The sequence below is a fragment of the Leucopleurus acutus genome, assembly GCF_964270905.1.
Source record: "Leucopleurus acutus genome assembly, chromosome: 6".
In the NCBI taxonomy this organism is placed as follows: Eukaryota; Metazoa; Chordata; class Mammalia; order Artiodactyla; family Delphinidae; genus Leucopleurus; species Leucopleurus acutus.
The window spans coordinates 7569431-7592227 of NC_139149.1; the positions used below are offsets into that span (position 1 = coordinate 7569431).

At 35.6% G+C, this 22797-nt stretch overlaps 1 protein-coding gene across 6 annotated transcripts in view; it reads left to right on the forward strand.

Moving 5' to 3' along the window:
• Positions 1 to 22797, forward strand: part of WDR33 (WD repeat domain 33) — a 103444-nt gene that overhangs the window by 44624 nt on the left and 36023 nt on the right. For all 6 annotated transcript variants that reach the window (XM_082841840.1, XM_082841835.1, XM_082841836.1 and 3 more), the window contains exons 5-7: positions 2050 to 2145; positions 2333 to 2484; positions 4158 to 4255. In XM_082841840.1, the coding sequence (XP_082697966.1) occupies positions 2050 to 2145; positions 2333 to 2484; positions 4158 to 4255 (346 nt within the window). The remainder of the gene's footprint in view (positions 1 to 2049; positions 2146 to 2332; positions 2485 to 4157; positions 4256 to 22797) is intronic.

A 22797-nucleotide genomic window follows, 5' to 3' on the forward strand; every position in this document is an offset into this window, starting at 1 on the left:
TATACATTTTCACTAGAATTTTTAAAATATAATTTAAAAATAAATAATATATTAACATGGTTCAAATTATTAAAATTTGAAGGGGTTTGCAATAAAAAAGTCTTCCCATCTCTGTCTCCCAGGCATCCTGTTAATATTTCCATAGATAATGGAATAATCATTTTTTTGTGGTCTGCTAGTAAGAATGCACTTGCTGGTTAGCAGTATATCAAGTCCAGAAATGTAGGAAAGTTAATAGTCAAAGTGGAGCAAATAAGAATTGAAAAAAATAATGGGACAGAGAAAAAACAGTCATGGCAAACATTGTGGCAAATGAGCAAAATAAGCAGGTCTTCTTATTAGGGAGTTGTTGTGATAGACAGCCGGGAGAACTGAGAGGGGCTGGAAGAGACTCTGGCTTGAGTTCCATACAAATGTGGTAGTCAGTCTTAGGCCTCCTGTTTGCTTCAGAGGCCTATTAGAGTAGAAACCATTAGTAAAGAAACATTATTTGAATGGCTTTTGTATTAGGAGAGCCAACCAGTATGTAGTGTAATTTTGCTTGCCAGGGAATTTGGGAAAAGGAGTACGATGGCAGCTAATTTTAATATCTTGTTAGCATAACACAAAACCTTTTTGGAATGAATAAAATCTAAGCATTCTGTGTCCTGTATCTTATTAGATGGGTAAATTTCTCATTTGGGAATCAAGCTATAAGGTCTTAAGAAATTTGCACGTAGTAGAGGCAAGTCCAAATTACAAGGTATTAAAGACATAAAGACTGTGGGTCCTGTGTCAGCAGTTTGATTGCTTGTAGTGTCTACTGGGTTGGGATCCATAGCAGATAACAGAAACTAGGAAAGTAGGAGGATTTTATTAATAAAAATCAAAATCATGATCTGCAGGTAAACAGTAAAAGGCTGGCTTGTCATATATATCTGTGAAATTTACCAAACAGACTTCATTTCGTGTATCTCATCCTGTAAACACACTTGTAGTTTTCAACTCTGTGTCACACTTTTTACTAATAGGATTCTTATATTAATATTTCATGTATTTACATCTAAGGAAAATGAACGTGTAATCTATCATAGAAACTTGAAAATAAAAGTAAGAAAAAATATGTTGCATTTTGAGTTGATAAGCATATATCACAGATTCCCTTCAGTGTGCAAATTGTGACATTGAAATATTGGGGTACTGTTAGTCATGCCTCTGTTGTATTACATTTTTTTGGAGACTAGATTAGCATAAGACCTGTCACTGCCTACTACTGTGAACGAAGAACTTAAAAAAATATATATACATGTATATAGTATATATTGTACGTTTAGTTTCCAGGAAAAGTTTGATAGCCTTGATGTCCTTAAATTGGTATGTAATACTGTTTTTTCACAAGACACTGGTAACATTTTTGCCTGAATTGGTTCACTAGCAGCTGTAATAAACCATATCCTTTATACATTTAGTCTTTGAATTTTTCTGGTGACTGACCATCTTATTTATGTTGGTCTGCCATGTATTCTAGAAAAATTAAGTCTTTGCGTATTTTGTTTTGAAATGCTCTTTAGAGTGCCTAGGTGTGTGTAACTTAACAGGTATTTAAAATGCACTTATTGGGGCTTCCCTGGTGGCGCAGTGGTTGAGAGTCCGCCTGCTGATGCAGGGGACACGGGTTCGTGCCCCGGTCCGGGAAGATCCCACATGCCGCGGAGCGGCTGGGCCCGTGAGCCACGGCCGCTGAGCCTGCGCATCCGGAGCCTGTGCTCTGCAATGGGAGAGGCCACAACAGTGAGAGGCCCACGTACCGCAAAAAAAAAAAAAAAAAAAAGCACTTATTAATTTTAATTAATGAGCTAAAGTGCTAGAGCTTTCCTTGCACTGTGTTAATACAAGTTCTTTTCTGACAAAGTACTTGCTTATAAATCTGAGCTATAGTCTTAAGTGAAAGTCAGTATTGTCCACTTAATGTCAATTATTGGATATTTTATAAATAAAGACTTTCTAAGTGTTTTAAAAATTAAGGTTGAGGATTCGTGACCTTGTATAATGTCATTTTTTTTTCCCCAGTGGACTCCAGAAGGAAGACGGTTAGTCACTGGAGCCTCTAGTGGAGAGTTCACCTTGTGGAATGGACTCACTTTCAATTTTGAAACAATATTACAGGTAACAGTAATCATCAGATGGTAGCATCGTCCTTTGTTACTGTAAAGAACTTGATATATAGTTACTTTCTTGGCATTTTAAACTTACAATTGGACAGCTTATTGTTATGAGTTAATATATGCTCCTGTAAAGGCTTCCATCATATATTCTTTTATATAATGTTTACAAATGTTTTGTGTTTTCACAGGCTCACGATAGCCCAGTAAGAGCCATGACTTGGTCACATAATGACATGTGGATGTTGACAGCGGACCACGGAGGATATGTGAAATATTGGCAGTCGAACATGAACAACGTCAAGATGTTCCAGGCACATAAGGAGGCGATTAGAGAGGCCAGGTTTATACACAATATACCATTTTCTGTAGTCCCTATTGTCATGGTTAAATTATTCTCTAAGTGTATTCTGGGTGCAGAGATGCATGGGCTCTGTCAGATTCTGGGAAACTTTCTGCACCCTATAAACACAATATTTTTCTTTGTTTTCACACATTCACCATTTTGCTGGCACTTTTCTGAAGTAGTGTTGTCCCGGTATCAGCCTTTGCAATATGTTAGAGATGTATTGTCTGCCGCATTTTGCACTGGTTTTCTCTTTTCGTTTATGGTTAATAATGTGTATACGTTATTCATTTTTATTACCTACTATGTAAGACAAGAATATTTCATTCCAAATAAAGAATTCAGTCTTTAATTATACAACTGAATAAAATCTAAAGACTACAGAAAACACCTTCAGAGTTCACACAAAATACAAGATAAAAAAGGCTTAAGTGAAGACCCTGGTTGGCTTGGTTATGCCACGACTTCAAAAGGAAAGTATAGGACTAAAAACTCTCACAAGTAACTCTGGATGTGGCAAACATTAATGGATTAATGAGTGGGTTCTTTCAAGCTTTGAAACTGTAAGCAGACCAATGTCAAGAAGACTTTCCTTCTGATTCACTGTTGATAACATCAGTAATGCAAATGTATCATAAGTGGGAGTTTAAAATATTTTCAGTGAGTTGTATATTTTTACATATCAGTGAGATATGTATAGTAGAAATGGAAAAAAAAAGTTTCAAAAACAAGCCTGAAGAATTGCTGCAGCCTCAAGAATAAAGAAAGCTAAGCAGCATTCTTGACCGTTGTGCCACCCACGTGTGGGAGGAGGTTGACATCTTTATAGAAACATCATCCACTGCAGTCACTTGTTTCTACTTTCAGAATCTTAACAAAAGTTATTGGATAAACACGCTTCTGCAAAGACTTTGCCTTATTGTCCTGACCATACATTGAGTTTTCGCAGTTGGTCCTTTCTTAGGCAAAGGGTTCAGAAGTTCAGGGGAGTTCTTAGATGAGAAACTTGATGGTCTTTTACAGGGAGGAAAAAATGGATTCCTCCTTTGCAAGCATATTCTTTGGCTTTAAACAGTCAGAAGGTCCCCATGTTAGTTTTCTTCAAAAAGTGCAACATTCATGGGATAGCTTGCCTGGAAGAAGGTGTGAACGTTTTCCACAGACCTTTTACATAAATCAGAAACATCATATATAGGGATGTGTAGCAACCAGTCTTTAAACAGCCTGTCTGAAACTTTTATGAAGTTTGAAGCAGAAGCTGATGCTAAATTTTTGAGCAGTATTCCTATGTGATTTAAAAGACTTTACAGGAATATTGCAAAGATAGAATTTGTTTAGTTTCTCCACTTAAATCTGCTCCATGTTTTCTGTTGGTACCATAGGAAATACTATACTGGAGAGTGTGGGTAACATTAGTACTAATAATACACTCATAAAGTTCTCTGAATATTGCTGATTGAAAACTAAGAAGCAGCTACTCTGTTGAATTCTTCTTTTGATGAGATACATTTGTTAGCTGACAACATTCTCTTTAAGGGCTTCTTCACTGTGGATACTTCCCTCTCCTGTTTATAACGCAGCACAGTGTTTTTATTTTTCCCTGTCTGAGAAGCACAGATAATCTCTTAAATGCTGACTTCTTTCCCCTGCTGTGTGTCTTCATGTAACAGTTTCTCACCCACGGATAATAAATTTGCTACATGCTCTGATGACGGCACTGTTAGAATCTGGGACTTTCTTCGTTGCCATGAGGAAAGAATTCTCCGAGGTACGTGTACTAACAGTACTGATTGGAATATTTAAATAGGGAAGGCATTTGTGGTTTAAATCATCACAATACCACAATACCAGCTTACATCTTCATTCAGTTGTTTTACATACACACCCCCTCAGTCAGGCTCTTTAAAGAAAACTGAACTCTCTGGTTCACAGTCATTTTTGTAGATTTTTACTACTAATATTACCTTTGAATTCTTTGAGCTATAAATTAAATACACATGTTCCCCTTCTTCTCCCCTCTCCTCCCAATTACTTACTTATCTGTATGCATCTGTTTGGGCTATATTCCTTTTCCTGCCTTGTACCCAGGATAGCTTTCACCAACATACTGACACGATAATTTTATTTATATAACTCACATTCTCCTGGCAGGCCTTTTACAATATGCATTAACCAAGGTCTCACTAGCTACACTTCTCAGTATTGGTATTTCTGAAAGGAGGTGGTTTTTCAGTATACCACATTTGTGCTACATGGCCCACTTGTTACTAAGCTTTGGAGGCATTTTTATTTACTTTTATTGATTTCATAATTATAAACTAACATCTATAAATTACTCTATCCTAGAAAAGAAATCCGTATTTTCACTTGGATTAACTTAGTTTTAGACTTCCTAAGGTGGGGCTGTTGAAATACTCACAGTACATCGACACCATTTATGTGAATTCAGTGCTGTTAAAGTAAGTTAAGGAAATTAACTGTGTGTTTTATATATTCAATACAAACATTGAAACAAAAAACATTTACGCTTTTAACTAAATCTCATTAGTTTATTATTAATTGGGAAGGTAGTTTTCTCAAGTGCTTAATTTGAACCTATGCTGATTTAACAAGGCGTACATTCTGTTGCATACTCTTCATTCCAATATGCCATAAAAGTAACATCTTCCTCTGACACATAAATGCAGGGTGGGAGAATGGGTGCCACAGACATTGGGTGTCAAGCAATTACTATTCAGAGATTGCCTTTTTTGTTCAAGAGTCGGCAGAGTTAGTTACCTTGGTTGACTTACAAGTTTTTTATACCTTTTTCAGAGCTTTATTTACAGCATATAGTGTCGATGCTTTCTAGACAAGAAGCTAAGTATTCTTGATATTTAACCCATATTTCAAGCCAGTGTTATTTTTTTAATCACAATTTTTAAACATTCCTGGCTTTGCACATTTTGTGTGGGTTTTACCCACAGTAACGTATTGTGATAGCTAGCATAAGGATATAGCACCTTCACCTGTCATAGTGAAGGGGTGTCCTGACAATGAGGTCATAATATTGTACAGCTTCAGAACTAGGTGGAGCCTTTGAAATCATCTAATCTGAGTTATTGTATGGATGAGCATCATGACCCAGAAAGCTTAAGTGACCTGTTCAAGGTAAAAGAAGTTCAGAGCCAGGACTAGCATCCTGTCACTTGACAGCTGGCCTAATGCTACACTAATGTTGCATCTTTCCTCACTATTAGTAGAAGTCTTAGCTGCTAAACAGTGATAAGGGAAACAACTTTTTCTAGCCTTTGAAAATCCTAAGAAATATAGAGGAAACCAAATAATTTTATTTATTGAAAGTAATTCTAAAGGATCAAAACCATTAATTTTACAGTGACCTAGGACTATAATAACTGTAAAGTCTGATACAAAACCACTCTGCATCTTGGATTAAATAAAGAAGAAGAAGAAAAGCTACTATAAGATAGCATTTTCGATCCCAAATTCCAATGAAGTGTTATTCAGTTTTGGTAATGAAACTGTTTCTAAATAGTGCTTAGGAACTTTTCTTCTGAAATGTAGTGTACATGAGTTATTAGTCAGCAGTTAAATATTTTCAGATTTGAGTCCAGGTGGATTTGGATAATGTGGATGCTGGGTCATTACCTGTTCTTCTCCTAGCTTAAAAATACACCAATATCATGTCTATACTGAGAGTTGAATTTTATTTTTTATGTGGGTGTTCTTTTTAAGTTTTCACTATGAAAATTTCAAACATGCACAAGAGTATAATGAACTTGCATGTACTTTTAGGATTTGTATTCTAGCTTATTCATGTTTTTTACTTCCTTTAAACAGTATTCTACTTGCTTTATGGTCATGATTTTTTTCTTTGTACCTCAGTGAGTATATGAGAAGTATAAATATATAAGCCAAGTTAATTATACCACCCAAGTAGTAGTTCTGATAGTGGATCTGGTGTAGTAGACGGGTTTTTCCAATTATCCATTTTCTATCATGCCTCATTTTTCTAAATTTTCTGAACTTTAGAGATGATTATAAAATAGTGAAACCAATGTTGTTATAATTTTTCTATTCTTCACTTGGTGATCACGGGATGATGGAACTCCACTTGTCTCAACGGGTGATGTGAAATTCTTCAAATAAAATTTGAAGTGAACTTAATTTAGTTCTGTTCGTAGAGAGAAAGGTGGATCACAGAGTTAAGCAAATAGGGTGGCCTCTAAAATGTCAGTTGCCCTATAGAAAGGGGGTGATGTTCATGTAGCCTACATAGGCTGTGTGACGCCAGGCAGGTAGGCATATTCCTAAGGCATATTAGTGTTGTGCATCAGACCATCACTTGGGATTAAGAAAATCCAAGAACATTTTGATTGAAGAGGATGTTTGTGATCACGTAGTCCAACTCTTTAATACTTTTCTACATCATTCCCCAAAACCAGTTTTCTACTCACAAAACATTTTTAGTGATACAGTATTCACTACCGCACATGAATCTCTTTTTCAATTTTAGGTAGCTCTGATTTTCAGAAAGTTCTTTCTTTATATCAGAAACCCACTTTCTTATAACTTGTCCTACCTTCTGGAACACAAAAAATCAAGTCTGTACTCTTCTACATAGCAGCCCTTTAAGTATTTGAAGACAGCTCTCATGTCTTCTTAATGCAGTATTTCAGCTATAAGCTTACAGGATCCCTGTGAGTGCAGAATTTACAGTTGCTTTTTAGTGTCATTACTGAGATTATTCTTATGCTTCTTGGAAAAAGAAGAAGTTGCACAAGAGAAAATAATCAGTATTTTTAACAAAAAATGAGCATCGATCTATTGCCAGATTTGCTACTTTGAAGTTGTAATGTTTGGTCCATAGATGGGAAGAGGAAACACTTGTGAAATTGAATATACTGCAACATTGAGAAGTACCATGTATGTGTCCACCCGTTTCCAAAGCATATGCATATCAGCATAATTTATACACATTTATCCTTTTCTATTATGAATTGCAGCACTCAAATTATGGACTGTGATTAAAATAACATTTAAGCACCAGGAATACATGAGTCTAAATGAGCCTCTAGGTGTTTATGCACTTGACTCTAAGAGAAATAGAGGCATTAAAATCCATTTATTTAATTAGCATATATTATATGCATGCTATCATAGGTAGAAGAAATTTAAAAGAAAATAAGGTATGATGACCTCCTACCCTCTTGCTTCTTAAAGTTTAGTAGGAAAGGTAAGATATTGTCACAAACAATATTGTTGGATATTAGGGGAGAAGAGTCATGAGAGTATTAGAAGTGGTTTAAAAAAAAAATGTAGTTTTATCAGTGTAAAGTTAGAAGCAGATCACTTGTGACTAAAATGAAAATGTGAAAGATTGAAAATGTAGAATCAGTAAGAATACGGAGTAAATTTTAATGAGAAGCATAATTATATATTATATAACATGTATATTATATATAACTTAAAAAGAATCCAGTTTACCAGCTTTAGCATGCTTTAATTTTGTTTTACCTTCTTGATTTTAACAACAGTAGCTGACACATTACACTTACTATGTATCAGGCATATTTTAAGTACTTCATTTAATCTTACCAGTAACCAGTACTTCATTTACTCTTACCAGTAACCCTATGAGATAAATACTGTTTATTCCACATTTTACAAATCAGTAACCAAGGTACAAGAAAGTTAAGTAAACCTCCCCGAGGTAATATAACTTGTAAGAGGTGAGGCTCAGATTTGAACCGATGTTATTTCACTCCAGAGTTCATGCTCTTATTCATTATGTTAAACTGCCTCTTTTATGTTTTAAAAATATCATCAGCATGGATGTAATAATGTCTTCCTGAGCTGTGATGACAGAATTGTCGAGATTTTTGGGGGGAAAGGAGAGAAGTGTGGGTAGAGAGAATTTAGGTACTCAAGTTTATTTTACCATTCTTCTTTAAAGCTGTCCATATAGGCTATAGGTTTTCAATGTATATTTAACAACCAAAAAAATTAAACCACAACGAATAGTTCAAACTGCAGATGAGTTATAAGCTAGGTTATATAAATAGAACATGGACATAAGGAGTTGTACTGAGATTTACTCAGGAGGTAAGATCTGTTTTCAGTTTTAAAATATAGCACTCATGGAGAGGAAATGAACCTGAGTACACACAGCTTATGGAAAAGAATACTATTAGTATTTTTACTAAATCTCTGCTTATCCGTGCCTGATTGTATTTGGCTGTGGTTCTTAATGAGATAAACTCCTCTGCAAAGATCTTTTGGTTCAAAAAGTGTGTTTTTGAACTGTGTAAAGACATGTTTACAAAGTCTGAGTGTTCAAAAAAATCTCTGATTTTTTTTTTTTTTTCTTTTTGTTTTTTTGGCCGTGCTCTGCGGCATGTGGGATCTTAGTTCCCCTACCAGGGATCGAATGCATGCCCCCTGCAGTGGAAGTGTGGGCCACTGGACCACCAGGGAAGTCCCCTCTGATGCTTTTCATTGGAAATAATTTTACTTATTTAAAGTAAAATTGGCAAACCATGAAGTTTATGATGAATGGACCTAATGTATTTGTACAGAACATTCCACAAAATCCTTTCTGTTCTCTCCAAGACGAAAAACACCCAGCTTCCTTTAAAATAAATAGCCTATAGCAGAATAACTCCTTCCACTAACATAGCATGTTTTAATATTAAAAGTACTTCAGGCACATCTTATATAATCATCCAAACAATCATGTGGGCCCATATATATATTGATTGACACCTGTTTTCTCTTATCTGTGATCCCTTATTTTGAGGAAGTGTTTATTTAAGGCTCTTTTTCCTCTGCTCTACTGAACAGACTGGATCATGGTAGATTCTCCTATGTATTGATAAATAACTATCTGGGTATATCATGAGAGGGAAGAAGACTTAATATGTACTTCTAAAGCAAATTATTTGAAGAAATTAGTGTAGTAGTGTCCTGAAATAGTCATTTTATATAATCCATCCACAGTTTTACAGGAGTTGTTTTAGATTTTTATGCCGGGTTTTGTCCTTTCTAACTCTACACTTAAGATATTGCACAAATGTGGCAAAAACTTGTTGAAAATAGATCTTAGCTTTCTTGGGATGCCAGTGCTACACACTGTTACTGTCTTATCCACTGTTATAATTAAGAGTCGAGTTATTTCCAGACATTCTTTTGTGTATAGAGATTCCAGTTTTTTGACAGCAACAAATCACTATGACTCGTAATCTAGGCAGTCAGTTTTCATCTTTGCATTTAGTAAATATTCTGTAATTGCTTCAGTTTATTTTGAGTGAGGCTTAAATTTCTATTTGCTGAGGAATTAGTTACCCTCTTATAGAGCTTCTCAGCTAATCAAGTTTTTGATAGTTTTTAAAGTTAAATTTCAGAGCTTTGGAAAGAGCTGATAAAAGTAGATAAATATATAATACCCTTTTGGCTTCTTCATTTCTACTGGGTAGATCCTTTAATAAAAGTATATGATTAAAATATGGTATCACCACAAATAAGTTATTTGCCAGTGAGGGACATTAAGTACCAAAACAAATATTGTTTTTTTCATAGTCATTTTTTCCCTTTACTCACTTTTTTATTATATATTTGAAAACCATCTTAAAATTTGATTTAAATCATATCTCAGGAATTTCTAAGAAGCACCTGCCATGCTGTGATCTCTTTAGTTATAAAGAGACTAGAAGAATTTCTATTTAAAGGAAGAAATGGTAGTTTCTTGGTCATTTATCCTTTTTTACAGATTGTGTCATAAAATAGTCTTAATTTGTCCAGAACACACTATTATGTCTCAGAATCAATCTGCTGAGCCCTCTTGATGTTTTTTTCCGCTGAATATAATTTAATATAGTTCTCTTTGAGAGAAGTTTACCTTCTTAGCATGATTTTAGAATATCGTGTTACTTGCATTAGCCCAGTGAACTGTACCTGCTTTAACTTGATGTTTTTAAGTATTGCACTGGTTCTAGGGAACCCCAAGGAAGGCCCAGCCACCACAAGGTGCCTTTGAGCAGGGGTAGGTGGAGCTTCTCCGTAGCCCAGTGTGCTGCTTTATTAGAGCCCTCCCCCGACTAGTGTATGCCCCTTTGTCTATAGTTCTGAGTGGGCAGAAGTGCAGACATCATGTAGAGATCCAGTTTAGGGTATGTGGCTTTAAAAGTGGCCAAGTTGTTGCTGTTTTCAGGCTATGTATGTATTTTTTTCTCCTTTTTAAATTATCTGTTCAAGAGTTAAACCTTGAGCATTTTCTGCACCTGGCATCTCCCTTTGACAGCTTGTGGGAATCCCTACTCAGTTTCCAGGTTTATTTTGTCAAAGGTGGAAACCATAAGTATTCTACCACATTAAAACAATTAGGAAGTACTGAGGGAAATCAACATGAGTGCAGAACCAAAGTACAAAGGTGAGTCCAAGAAACTTCATACCTGGGAGCTCAATATTTTATCTGCAGTGGAAACTTTTTATATATTATTAAACAAAAGTAATTTTTGATACTAGGAGTCATCAAAGGTTAGAGTAGCTGGTCTTGGTCCTGTAAAGCCTATTAATTGCTTTTTCTAATAAATAGTTTTAACTCTTCTGAAATGAACTTCATTGATAATAACTGCTACACGTTAAACTTTTTTAAAAAGGCACCAGTGCACATGCATACAGGCTCTGAGAAGAAAAGTTTACAAAATGCTCATTAAGGGACATTACTGCTTCCATTGAAAACCGGTGGTTTGGAATAGGTCATGCTAAAACAACCCTGTTTTTCTAGAATTACCGGAGGGGGTCAAGGAAATTGTAGTCAAACCGTAGTCAATCTTTTGAATTCATCTGTGAGTCATGGTAGAGGATCATGGCTTTATAGCTGCATGATTGGTCATTTCCAAAAAAGTTTCATTGGATGTTTGTTATCTGTGAGGCAAGTGTGCAGAGAGTGCTGCAAGATCCTTTACTTGGCCTCTGTCCTGTTTAACATTTTTTATTAAAGATGGCTTGCTTTGCAAATTTACAGGTAATTCAAAATTACAAGCAGAAATTCTCATCTAGAGAGAACCTCTTGAATCTCATCAGGATTCAAGAAGATAGTGTGATGTTAAACTTAATAGAAAAGTATCATGTTAAATTTTAAATAGAGATGAGTGTAAAGTTCTGTATTTAGGTTTTCAACCTCAATTCTGGAGTTTATTAGACTGGTTTATGAGAGTTCATATGAAAACGATCATGGGTGTTAGATGATAAGTGTGAATTCTTGAGGTGTCATGCCTTCCCCTATTTGTAAAAGTGATGTTCAGAATGATGGGGCTTAATTATTGACGGGAGATGATTAGAATGGAGAAGGATCTGGAAATCATGAGGAAGAGTAAAGGGAAGTTTAGTATTCAACTTCGATAAGAGATTGAAGAAAAGTTTTGTCATTTTCAAATATTTAAAGGCTTTTGTATGGAAGTAGGATTGGATTTATTGTATATATGTCTAGAATAAAGGGGATGGGGAGAAAATAGGACATCATATTTGGATTTAATTATGGAATTTTTTTGTTGAAAAGAGAATGGGCTATTATTCTGTGAGCTGTTAGGCTTTCCTTTGCTGAAGTTGTGCCACGTTTAGCTTTGCCAACTGTTACGGAGATTATAGAACGCACTCCTTTTTCAGAAGGATGGTTCTATTTGATAATAATTAATTAACGTGGATTAGGTTGTCTGTTAACTGTAGTTTCATGTTTTAAGGCAGACCCAAAAGCCTGAAAGTCAAGCATGTGGATACATTCATTATAAAGGGTTAAGTGGATGGGATATTATCCCATGAGGAGATACTGCCACCTTCTGTTCTAAAAATATTTTTGGTGAGACATAAGATCATTTAATTAATCCTACTGCTTGAAGTAATAAATGGAGCCTCAAAGCCACCTCATCTTATAAAAAATATTTTAAAATATTTATACTTTTAGATCATATTATGCATATACAGTAAAGTACACAAATCTTAAGTGTACAGTATGATGTATTTTTACATATTTACACATTCATCTAACCACCTCTTAGATCAAGATACAGAGTGTTTTCAGCACTCTAAAGATTCCTTCCTGCCTCTTTTCCACCTAAGCCTTCTATTAGGTAGTTTAGACTTTCCAAGATATTTTCATTAAATTATTTTTCCTTTTTTTCTACTGTTCTTTATTTTGTCATTTTGTGGTTTCTATCATCTCACTTTCCCTTAGTGGAGCTTTCTTAATTTCCTTTCCTTGATTTGCTTCTCTACTCTTTTGAAAATAATGTTTTACTATTTTTTCTGATTAGCTTCTTTTACTAATTTCCTGTTACATAACAGAAGTTAGTGTATAAAGAGATAGTATTGTGTATTACTACAATCACAATCTGAATGTGATTCACAGTTTTAGCTGTTAGCAGCCATGTAAATCACATTGCTGTGGTTGTGTCCTCATGTGTATAATGGGGATTAATAATAGTACCAACCTACTAAGTTGCAAGAAATAAATGGGTTAATTCATAAGAAGCACTGAACTAGTGCCATAAAGAGTGTTCAGTGGATGCCAGCTATTATGTCATTTCCAAAGGTAATTTCGGAGCCTGTTTCCCTGTCTCTGCCTATTTAAGGATTAAAATGGTTATTTCAGAAGTGTATTCTACTTTTCTCATTTAAATATTTTTCATCCATTGTCATTAGTTTTTACAGTAGTACAAGTTTTTATTTACAGGTAGTCCATAAATATGAACACTTGTTTAAACAGAGTTGTCATGATTTTCCAATGTTTTCAGGTGTAGAAAATTCAGCGCTTAGAATTGGGCAAAGAGTAAAGGGAAGTTTAGATCTTAAGATCTCATATGGAAACATTTAAAGATTCTATTTTAATTGTTAGATGAATTGAATATTTAATGATTACCTACTGGTCAAGATGCTGTGCTTGATTCTTTTGCTGATATATTTACAAGGCATGATCTTGTCTCTTAAGCAGCATTTTCAGCATTTCCCTAGTTCTTTCATTTCTTCAGATGTTTTGTAAATTGGCCTAGTACTATGGTGAAATAGTGCTGAATAACTGAAATCCAGCAGTCTTCACAGCTTATCACACTGCAGCAGATTGTGGTAATTGGTGTCTAGTCTGATTCCTTGGGACAGCATTTATTTTTCTCTGAGGAAAGAACAGGTATTTTTTTCCTATTGACTGAATTTGATCACAGTTTTAAACTTCAGACTCCATTTAGCAATATAGTAAAGTTGGGTGAGCTAGTGATAGCTCTGGTAAAATGTCATTTCTGTTTGTCATCTTTGATGAGGAATGTGATAAGCAGTAAGTTAGAAGTTTTGGGGAAAGTGTATTCCACATATTTTTTATCACAATAGACAGGACTTAAATATAGAAATCTAGTATCAACTGTTTCAGCCTCCTGATCATCCTCTGTCCCCATCCCATCCAGCTTGCCAGCTGACAGCCGACTGGCTGGGCGTGTAGCCTATTCCATCCCAGAAGTCTTTGGTGGAGTTTGTTACAGGGTGGGATCTAAATCCTTACATAGGATGTAGCAGACATGGGCCCGACTGATAAAGTGATTCTGAGAGCAAACAGGATGATATTACAGGAGGTATTAGAAGTTAAAGAGCATTCATTGTAAGTTTGATGATTTCTGAACATAAATCCTGCTTCTTTCTTGAGGTCATATAGTACACCACCCGCTTCTAATGTTCTTTCTGTAGGCCCTCAATGTTTTGAAATACTTCAGAAGTTTGGTGTTTTTAATATTTTACATATTTTTTGTAATGGTCAAATCAGATCATTTAATTTAGTTTTCAGAGATTTATGGAAACTTCCATTTATATCTTTTTCAAGTGGCTTAGTCTAATTTTTTAGGACATTTTTAGTTTTACAGATTTAATGTTTTAATGTGCCATGCAAATGTAAATCAGCAAGGGTCTTCTGGGCAAAAATAAAATCTTTATTAAAACAAAGATTCAAGAGTACACTAGGCATTTTGTTTGGTTTATTAAATTCTAGCAGAAAAATCATTAAATGTTACTATAAAATACTTTAGCTTTTTGAATTAAGTGTTGTAAATGTAGTTTTTTCCTTTTTATTTTGTACCTTTTTTTTTTAGGGGTATAATTGCTTTTGTACCTTTTTTTTTTTTTTAAAAAGAAAATCTGCTATCCTTCCACCATGAGGAAATAAGATGCTGACACAGCTCTGATTTGGGAATTGGATATTTAGAGATTGAAGCCCGTGAGATGATAGGTGCTTGAAAGACTCAGTTTGGTAGAGGAGAGTTTCAGTCCTGGAGGAGGCTCACCAAGGACCGTGATAATTGTAAAGGACAAGGCTTGGCACTGTTATTAAGGTCTAGACTGTAAAGAGAGAGTAGTCAGTATTGTGGTGTTTCCTTCATCATTATTTTACAATCACATTTGAAATAAATGTGCTAACATCCAGCAGGCAATAAATTTGCATTTCTTGAAAAAATAAATTTAGAAGAGATTTACGGAGGAGGTTACTGTAAAATGTAACTTATGAATATTTAGCCCGTTGTTCCCTAAAATCTTTTATTACCTCATTTACCACAAACTTCCTTTTCCTACTGTAAGTTACACAGACATTACATGGTATAATATATATTGTCTTTGAACAAACTTTTAAACATTTTTTATTGCTATATTGAAGTCATGGTTTTCAACTGCATGATGGCATCAGAAGATGAGTTTAAATCATTGCTCCTTCTACTTGTTGAATAACCAGGTTTTCATGATCCATAAAAAGTAAATGGTAATGCCTATATAACAAGGGAAATCAGATTGTAATATATGCAGCACTTTGTGTGCTACATGTTAGAGGGCAGTGGTGGTAAAAATGTTTTCTCTCACGCAAAATGCCCACACAATGTAGGTTCCTAGGAAATGATGTGCCTTTGAAGACAATGACTTTCATGTTTGGGATCTCAGACTCCAAACTTACATCTTCTGTGGCCAGGAAGGACACAGTAGGCGCTAGGGGAACAGCATACATTTACCCATGTCCCCAACCTTAGACATGAAAATCTTCCGGTTATATCTGGAAGGTAAGGAATGGGTGATTTTTTTTTTTCATAGTTTTTTTCTTTCTTTCTTTCTTTTTTTTTTTTTGTGGTACGCGGGCCTCTCACTGTTGTGGCCTCTCCTGTTGCGGAGCACAGGCTCCGGACGCGCAGGCCCAGCGGCCATGGCTCACGGGCCCAGCCGCTCCGCGGCGTGTGAGATCCTCCCGACCCGGGGCACGAGCCCGTGTCCCCTGCATCAGCAGGCAGACTCTCAACCACTGCGCCACCAGGGAAGCCCTCCTTCTTTCTTTTAAAGTGGATTTTATAGTTGATAAGTTAAAAGATGTTTTCTGTTTTTTCTTTGGGCCAGAGAGGGGCTTTTTTTAAATTATTATCCTCAAGTTCTTTAAGACTTCTAGGTTTTAACTTTTGTGTTAAACATATAGTTATGAATAGATTAGCTTTAAAAAATTTTTTTTGACAAAATGCTGATTTTAGTGTCTAGTAGATTTGTTTGTGTTATAGAAACTTGTTTGTTTTAAGTTGGCATTCTTGGTTTTTTTAACCTCTGGATGTGATTAATTCTTACAAAAGTAACATTCAGCTGTAAATTGGGAGATTTTTTGCACATCTAAAAAAATCTTTCAGTGGAAAAGTACATATGAAAATCTTCATTTTCTTCTCATACTAACCTATTATCTAGATTTTCCAGTAGTTATGGTGAGCACTTTTTTTTTTTTCAGAGTTACTTTCTTCCACCTTTTCCTTACATACCTTTGGTTTTATTGTTGCTGAGTATTTTCCTGGAACCCTTTTTTAAAAATACTTCTGAATCTGCGTGTAGCCCAGATACTTGAGCATATGCCTCCAGTTGAATAGACTCTTGATGAACTCGTTCTCTTGGTCATCTTGGCTAGATAGGCTTCTCCTATGCCTTCTCAGTATGATTGGCAATAATGCTTTTTATTTTATCTGAACTCTTCAACACATACTAGCATGGCTTTGACATTGAAAGCAAAAGAGAAGAAATCTTATGCCAAAATCATCCAAAGCTGCCCTCCCTGTGAATTATGAGATGTGTATTAATAAGGCATGTTTTAGAGTCATTTTGTAACCCCAGAACACTTAGTCTGTTTTATTCTACCATTAGTATTGACAAGTGTAAGTGCCTGTAGTCAGAGACCACCAGGAGCATACCTGTAGTTGAACAAATTGGGTTTATTACTCGTCGTAAGCAAAGAACACAGACCATAGGGAACCACGGGGTATCTCAGTAAGAGGATGTTATAAAGATTATATTATAGGATTTGGACTTTGGGTAATTGAGGTAAGGGTTCAAAGAAGTGAGGTCTATCACTCTTTTAGCATAAGAGAGATGTTTGGTATTTTGTAGGTTTTGCAGGACCTTGTTTCTGTTTCACGTCATCGTGATCTCAGAATGACTTAATTTGATACAGATGTTCAGTGAGATTGTCCAACAGGAGAACAGCATGGTTTAGCTGTAAATGTCGGATCAGTTTTTAATAACATGGAGGCTTAGCTGTGAGCCTCAGATTAGTTCTCAGAGATCAGCAACTGCTTCACCCCCCCTCCGCCCCCCCCCCCCACACCGCAATAGCATTTAAGTCCAACTGGCTTCTCACTATGTAGGGACCAGCTGGGGGAGGTCAGGGTTTAATAGCAGTGACCTGTTGGGTCTGTCACTTGAACAAGCTGCGGTGATACTGACAGGTATATTTTTACAAAGCAGAGCAGTTGGGAATCATGCTAGTTTTCAGCTGGCTAGAAGTAATTAGTTTTCCCCCACTATCCTAAAGTAGGACTCAGCTTGCCAACGGATGCACAAAATAAATCGAGACAAAGTGCAGGTGCTCGCAGACTACCATGGCTTGCTGCTGAGATGCTGAGTGTAGTTCCTAGCGAAGGAGCTTGGTGGTGCCACTCCTGTTGCTCAGGGTGTCCACTGCCTCTGTCTCGGTTTTGCTGCAAAACAAATGCTTTTTGCCTTTTTTTGCAAAAGCAGAAATTCTCTTTGGATTTCTTTCTGTTAGCAAAAACAGGTACAAGCATACCTTGTTTTATTGTACTTCGTTTTGTTGCACTTCACAGATAGTGCATTTTTCACAAATTGAAGGTTTGTGGCAATCCTGTTTCAAGCAAGCCTATTAGCGCCATTTTCCAATAGTGTTAATTTTTAATTAAGGTAGGTACATTTTTTTAAGACATACTGTTATTGCGCACTTAATAGATACAGTATGTATAAATATAACTTAAGTACTGGGAAACCAGAAATTCATGTGAATTGCTTTATTGCAATATTTGCTTAATTGTGGTGGTTTGGAACCGAACCCACAGTATCTTGGAGGTATATCTGTACTAATGTAGATCTTTCATAAAAGCAAAGTGGTGTAAAGCGAACTTTGGAAAAGCACGGGGTACCTTTAGTGGGTAAAAACATGTCCTTTTTAAGAAATAAGATGAGTCAGTTTTGCTTCATTAATCTCTCTGGGGATCTTAGGGTTTATTTTACTAAATTTAGTGTCTAGGAATTACTTTTTCATACTTTAGGAGTTCTTTAGATCTGGGAAGAGTCAACTGTTTATTTTCTCTGTTGTCTTTGTTATTATAATACATAGCAGTATACACCAAAGGGATTTTAAAGGTTTTTAAGACTATGAACACTGTTTTAAAAAGCCTTACAATTAATAATTATAATAATTGTAAAATTCTTTATGAACTCTCAGGTTGACTTAAGGCAAAAAAAAGGACCATGTTTTGAAACTCCACTCTGTAGTTTATTCATGTGCATCAAAGATCACTGAAAAGAAGTGTATATTTATTCATTTATTTAAGTAATTGCTGTGCACTGTGTGCCAAGCTAGGTGCCAGGCCCTGGGTATGGAGGAGGGAGTCAAGTACTTATTCTTGTCTTCATGAGCAATACAAGTGATAGCTGGAGATTTTTGGTTTCAAAGCATCACTTTTAATGGTATCTTAATTTCATATACTAAAGTAAGCATTGTATTATTGTATTATAGTGCATAGAAAAATATCCCTGTGATTAATGAGGTAGTTCTTACCATTTTTGTGATTTTGAAAGTGGTAGCTTTTAAAAATCATGTATTTGTGGAGCATCTGCTCATGCAGGTCTGGTGGAGATAATGTTTTTTAAATGTGAGGGTCTTCAGAACAAAATTTGTCTCCTAGGAAACTGCAAGATAGGCTTCTTCTGTTGAATCTTTACCTTGAATAATAAACTGGGAGTATTCTTAATACTGAATCTTTTTGTCATTTGGTAAAAACTGAGTAAGTTTTAATACTAGAAAAGTTAGGTTTGTAATTAAGACTTGACTATGGGTACTTATTAAAAGTATAGAGCACATTAGGATAGTGTCACATGATTAGAGAATTCAAAATGTCTAGCTCCATTAGACAAGCAAGACACACTATAGGCAAACCAGTCTCTTTATGTGGTACTACTGGTTTTGCCATTGGTCTATAGAATTTTCCTATAGAAATAAAGAATATAATCATATTTTGTCATTGAAATCTTCATGATAGCTTTGAGTGTTCATGAGAATCTCAAAAACCTTTAAGAAAGGATTTAGATTGCAGAACTTTTGAACTCTTGATGCTTTTAGTAGAGCAGTAGTAGCAGTAGAATATGGTTGATTTGGGCCAAATGTAGATGCCAGAATACATCTTCATGTAATTTAGGCACAAAGGTTTGTGGTACATTCTCTTGATTTAAAGTGTCCAGATAAGGTTTTGTAATTTAAAATTAAATCTATCTGGGCAGCAACCCATTTTCATGATCCCCACAAAACTCTTTTCCTGTTATTTACTATAACCAGTAGACTTGCATCTATGTTTTCTTTGTAACTATCCACTTACCATAAGGGTTGTTGTGAAATAGTACCAGTTTACTATGTCTTTTTATAGTCAATGTTGAGTGCAAGTCTGTTTGTAATGTGTCATTTTTTTTTTCTATAAAAAAGGGAGGGGTAAATTTTCTGTTTGTGTATTGCTACCTTTAAAATATAGGAGAATACAGGAATTCCCTGGTGGTCCAGTGGTTAGGACTCTGCGCTTCCACTGCAGGGGGCATGGGTTCAATCCCTGGTCGGGGAGCTAAGATCCTGCATGCCACGCGGCACAGCCAAAAAAATTTTTCCTTTTAAAATAAAGTATAGGAGAATATAGTGTAATTGCTGTTTACAGTGGTTAAGTGACAAGGAAGAAGAAATCATTAATGTTGTCGAACCTCTTCTCCAGCTGCTCCAAAATTCTGGCTACAGTCATAGTTTCTACTTGGGCAATCTTTGTTTTTTCGTCTGGGGTACTTTAAACATTACTCATCTGAGAGCAGCAGGTATGGCTTTGAATCCCAGCTCTGCTGTTGGGCAGGTCAATCTCTCTCAGTATGCGCTTCCTTCTCTGTAAAGTGGAGCTAATGGTACCTACCTCACAGGGTTGTTGTGAGGGTCCCAGAAGTACACAGAAGAAGGCACTTCTCATGTTGTAGGCATGAAGTAAATGTTGCTTAAGTCATATATGTGCTAGGAAAGATGCAAAAAGCATGGAGGGTGTAAAGAAAGTAACACATATAAGTTAATTTGCTTTAAGAGGAAGTTGGAATTGATTAGGAAAGATATTATAAAGGGTTCATTTAAGAGGAGATTACTAGATCAAGAATTGGGATGGGTTGTCATTATCCTATTTCAGTAGTGATTCTTAGGTTTAGATGTGTCATTGATAAAATTAATTGTATTGTAAGCCACATTTAAATAAATAACATTATATTGAAATGGAACTATGACTTATTTTTTAAAGCTTTATTTATATAAGTCCTCATACTTTATTTCCACTGTCATCTCAGAATCACAGCATTACCTTAAGGCAATAATTCACTCCCACCATTCCCCATGCACTGTCCCCAAAGTTCTGTTCCTTTTTTTGGTTGCTTGCTTGTTTGGTTTTTGAATAGATAATACGTTTGAATCTTTCCTGAGAATCACTAGCTGTTTTTTTTGAGTTCTAGTTAGGTAGATTCATATTTGGTGAATATAAGCTATACTAAGTTATTCTATAGATGCAGCAGAATTTTCTTTCCGTTGCTACTTTTTACTAGGTTTATAATATCTTGAAAGGATATAACGGCCAGAAAAATGATAAATCTCTGCAGTGTGAGTTATTTGGGCATTTTAAATAGACATTTTAAGTTAGATCAAAATCACATACTCCATTTCTAGCAGTGCAGTCACATTAGAAGTTCTTATTCTGTTTTCCTTCAGTCTTTGATTTTCTCCTTATATAGTTGCCTTTTCTAAAAACGAGTAGTAAAAGAAAAATCACTCTTCAAGCACGGTTAAGGCTGAGAAACCTTCACTCTGCCACATTACTTTGATTTTGTGTTTGGTATGAAGGCTGAAGATGAGAATTAAAGACCAGGAACTGAGAACTTTGTGGTCCCACACACCCCAGCATCACATTGGTCCCACAGAGCACAGACAGGCAGTGTTGCTGCAGATACCTGGTTAACCGGCATTCTCTCTCTGGGAAACACTGATGACACAACTTAGTGTGGTTGACTGGCAAAGAAATGTATAAACTGCGGTCATACGTCTACACGAATGTGTTCAGAATACAACCAAGAGACTGAAGCCCACTATCCGTATGTATCTTTTAAGAAGTGTTCTCACTAGTTCAAATGGGTTTACGTTGATATTTCCACATCGTGTCCTGTCACCGGAAAGATGACAGATGATGAGTACAAATGCAGGCTGACTTCATAACAATTACTGACCTATATGTGGATATCACTTGCAACCTTGGCTTTATTAGCAGCACCATTTCCTAACCAACCAAGCCGAAGACCACAGGCAACATTTTAAGATGCATTTTTTTCATCAGTCATGCATGACGACAAGTATATTCTGTGTATCACGTGGAAGTGAGATTTGGAGAGAATTGTAATGTCCGGATTCACACATTCCTACCGTGTGCCATATGGAACGCTGAGATCTATTATGATGCATCAGTGTTGGGGGAATGGAGGGGTGGAAAGGTAAGGAAAGAATTGGGTAGGATTAATGTTGAAGATGTTTTCTTGAGAATTTTCTGCCTTTTACAAGGGTAATAAACATTCATAAAAAGTTCAAACACTTAGAAGAAACAAGTCAGTGTCTTGCCCTCCCTGTTTCCAATCTCACATTCAGAGGTCATCACTATTCCATTAATAGTGTGGTGTGAATGTTTCTACAACTCTTACGCATATACAAAAAGAAACGGGATTATACTACATATATTCTTCTGCTGTTTGCTTTTCTCACAACACAGTATATCATGATCATTCTTCCGTGTCATTATTATTCCAGTCTTTTTAAAGTAACTGCTCTATAACATTACATAGCATGTATCTACCATAGCTTATTTTACCATTCTCAATGACAGACATTTAGGATTTGCAAGAAGTTTTACAAAGACAAAGTTGTTCACTAAGCTTCATTGTACCTTTATATTTGTTCCCACTTAAGTAAATTTTCCTTTAGGATAGAATCCTAGCAGTAAACTTGATGGATCAGAGCATGACCATTCAAACTTTTGGAAGATACTTCTGAGTTGTCCTCACCATCCTGGAGTCATTAACGATAAACTTTAAGAATGTTGTGATCCAGCCAGAAATTCTAGAGATACCGTAGGCTTAACATTTGAGGAAATTTCCACCATTTAGAAATGTAAGCTTATTTTTTTAAATTTATAAATAACATGCACATATGGTAAAATATTTTCTCCAGCACCGTAGAGGGATGGAATGTGGATAATCCTTTTAAGCTAATTTGTTTATTTCCTGTGGTTACCATCAGAATTTAAAATATTTCTTGGTATATCTACCTGACACAGTGTCTCTTTACTACCTATCATGAAAGGTGAAGAATTTCAAGTAATTACACCACCAGCCTTGCCTTCTACCTTCTGGGCTTTGTTATGAATTGTAGTTGTTTTGATAGTTTCCCATATAGCTTTAAATGTTCTTAGTTCTTTACTTTTGGGGGCCACCAACTTTAGGCAGTGTTCCTTGACTCACCATTACGTTACCTAAGGAAATCTATGCCCCTCAATATCTTTTCTACTTTTCTCCCTTTTATCTCTCCAAGGATTTAACCAAGGTTTCAGTTCTAAAAAAAAAAATGAAACCAATGAGTAGAATTTTGAATATGAATGAGCCTGTTGACCTCAGAAACAAGTAGTATAAGCAGGTTTATAATAAACT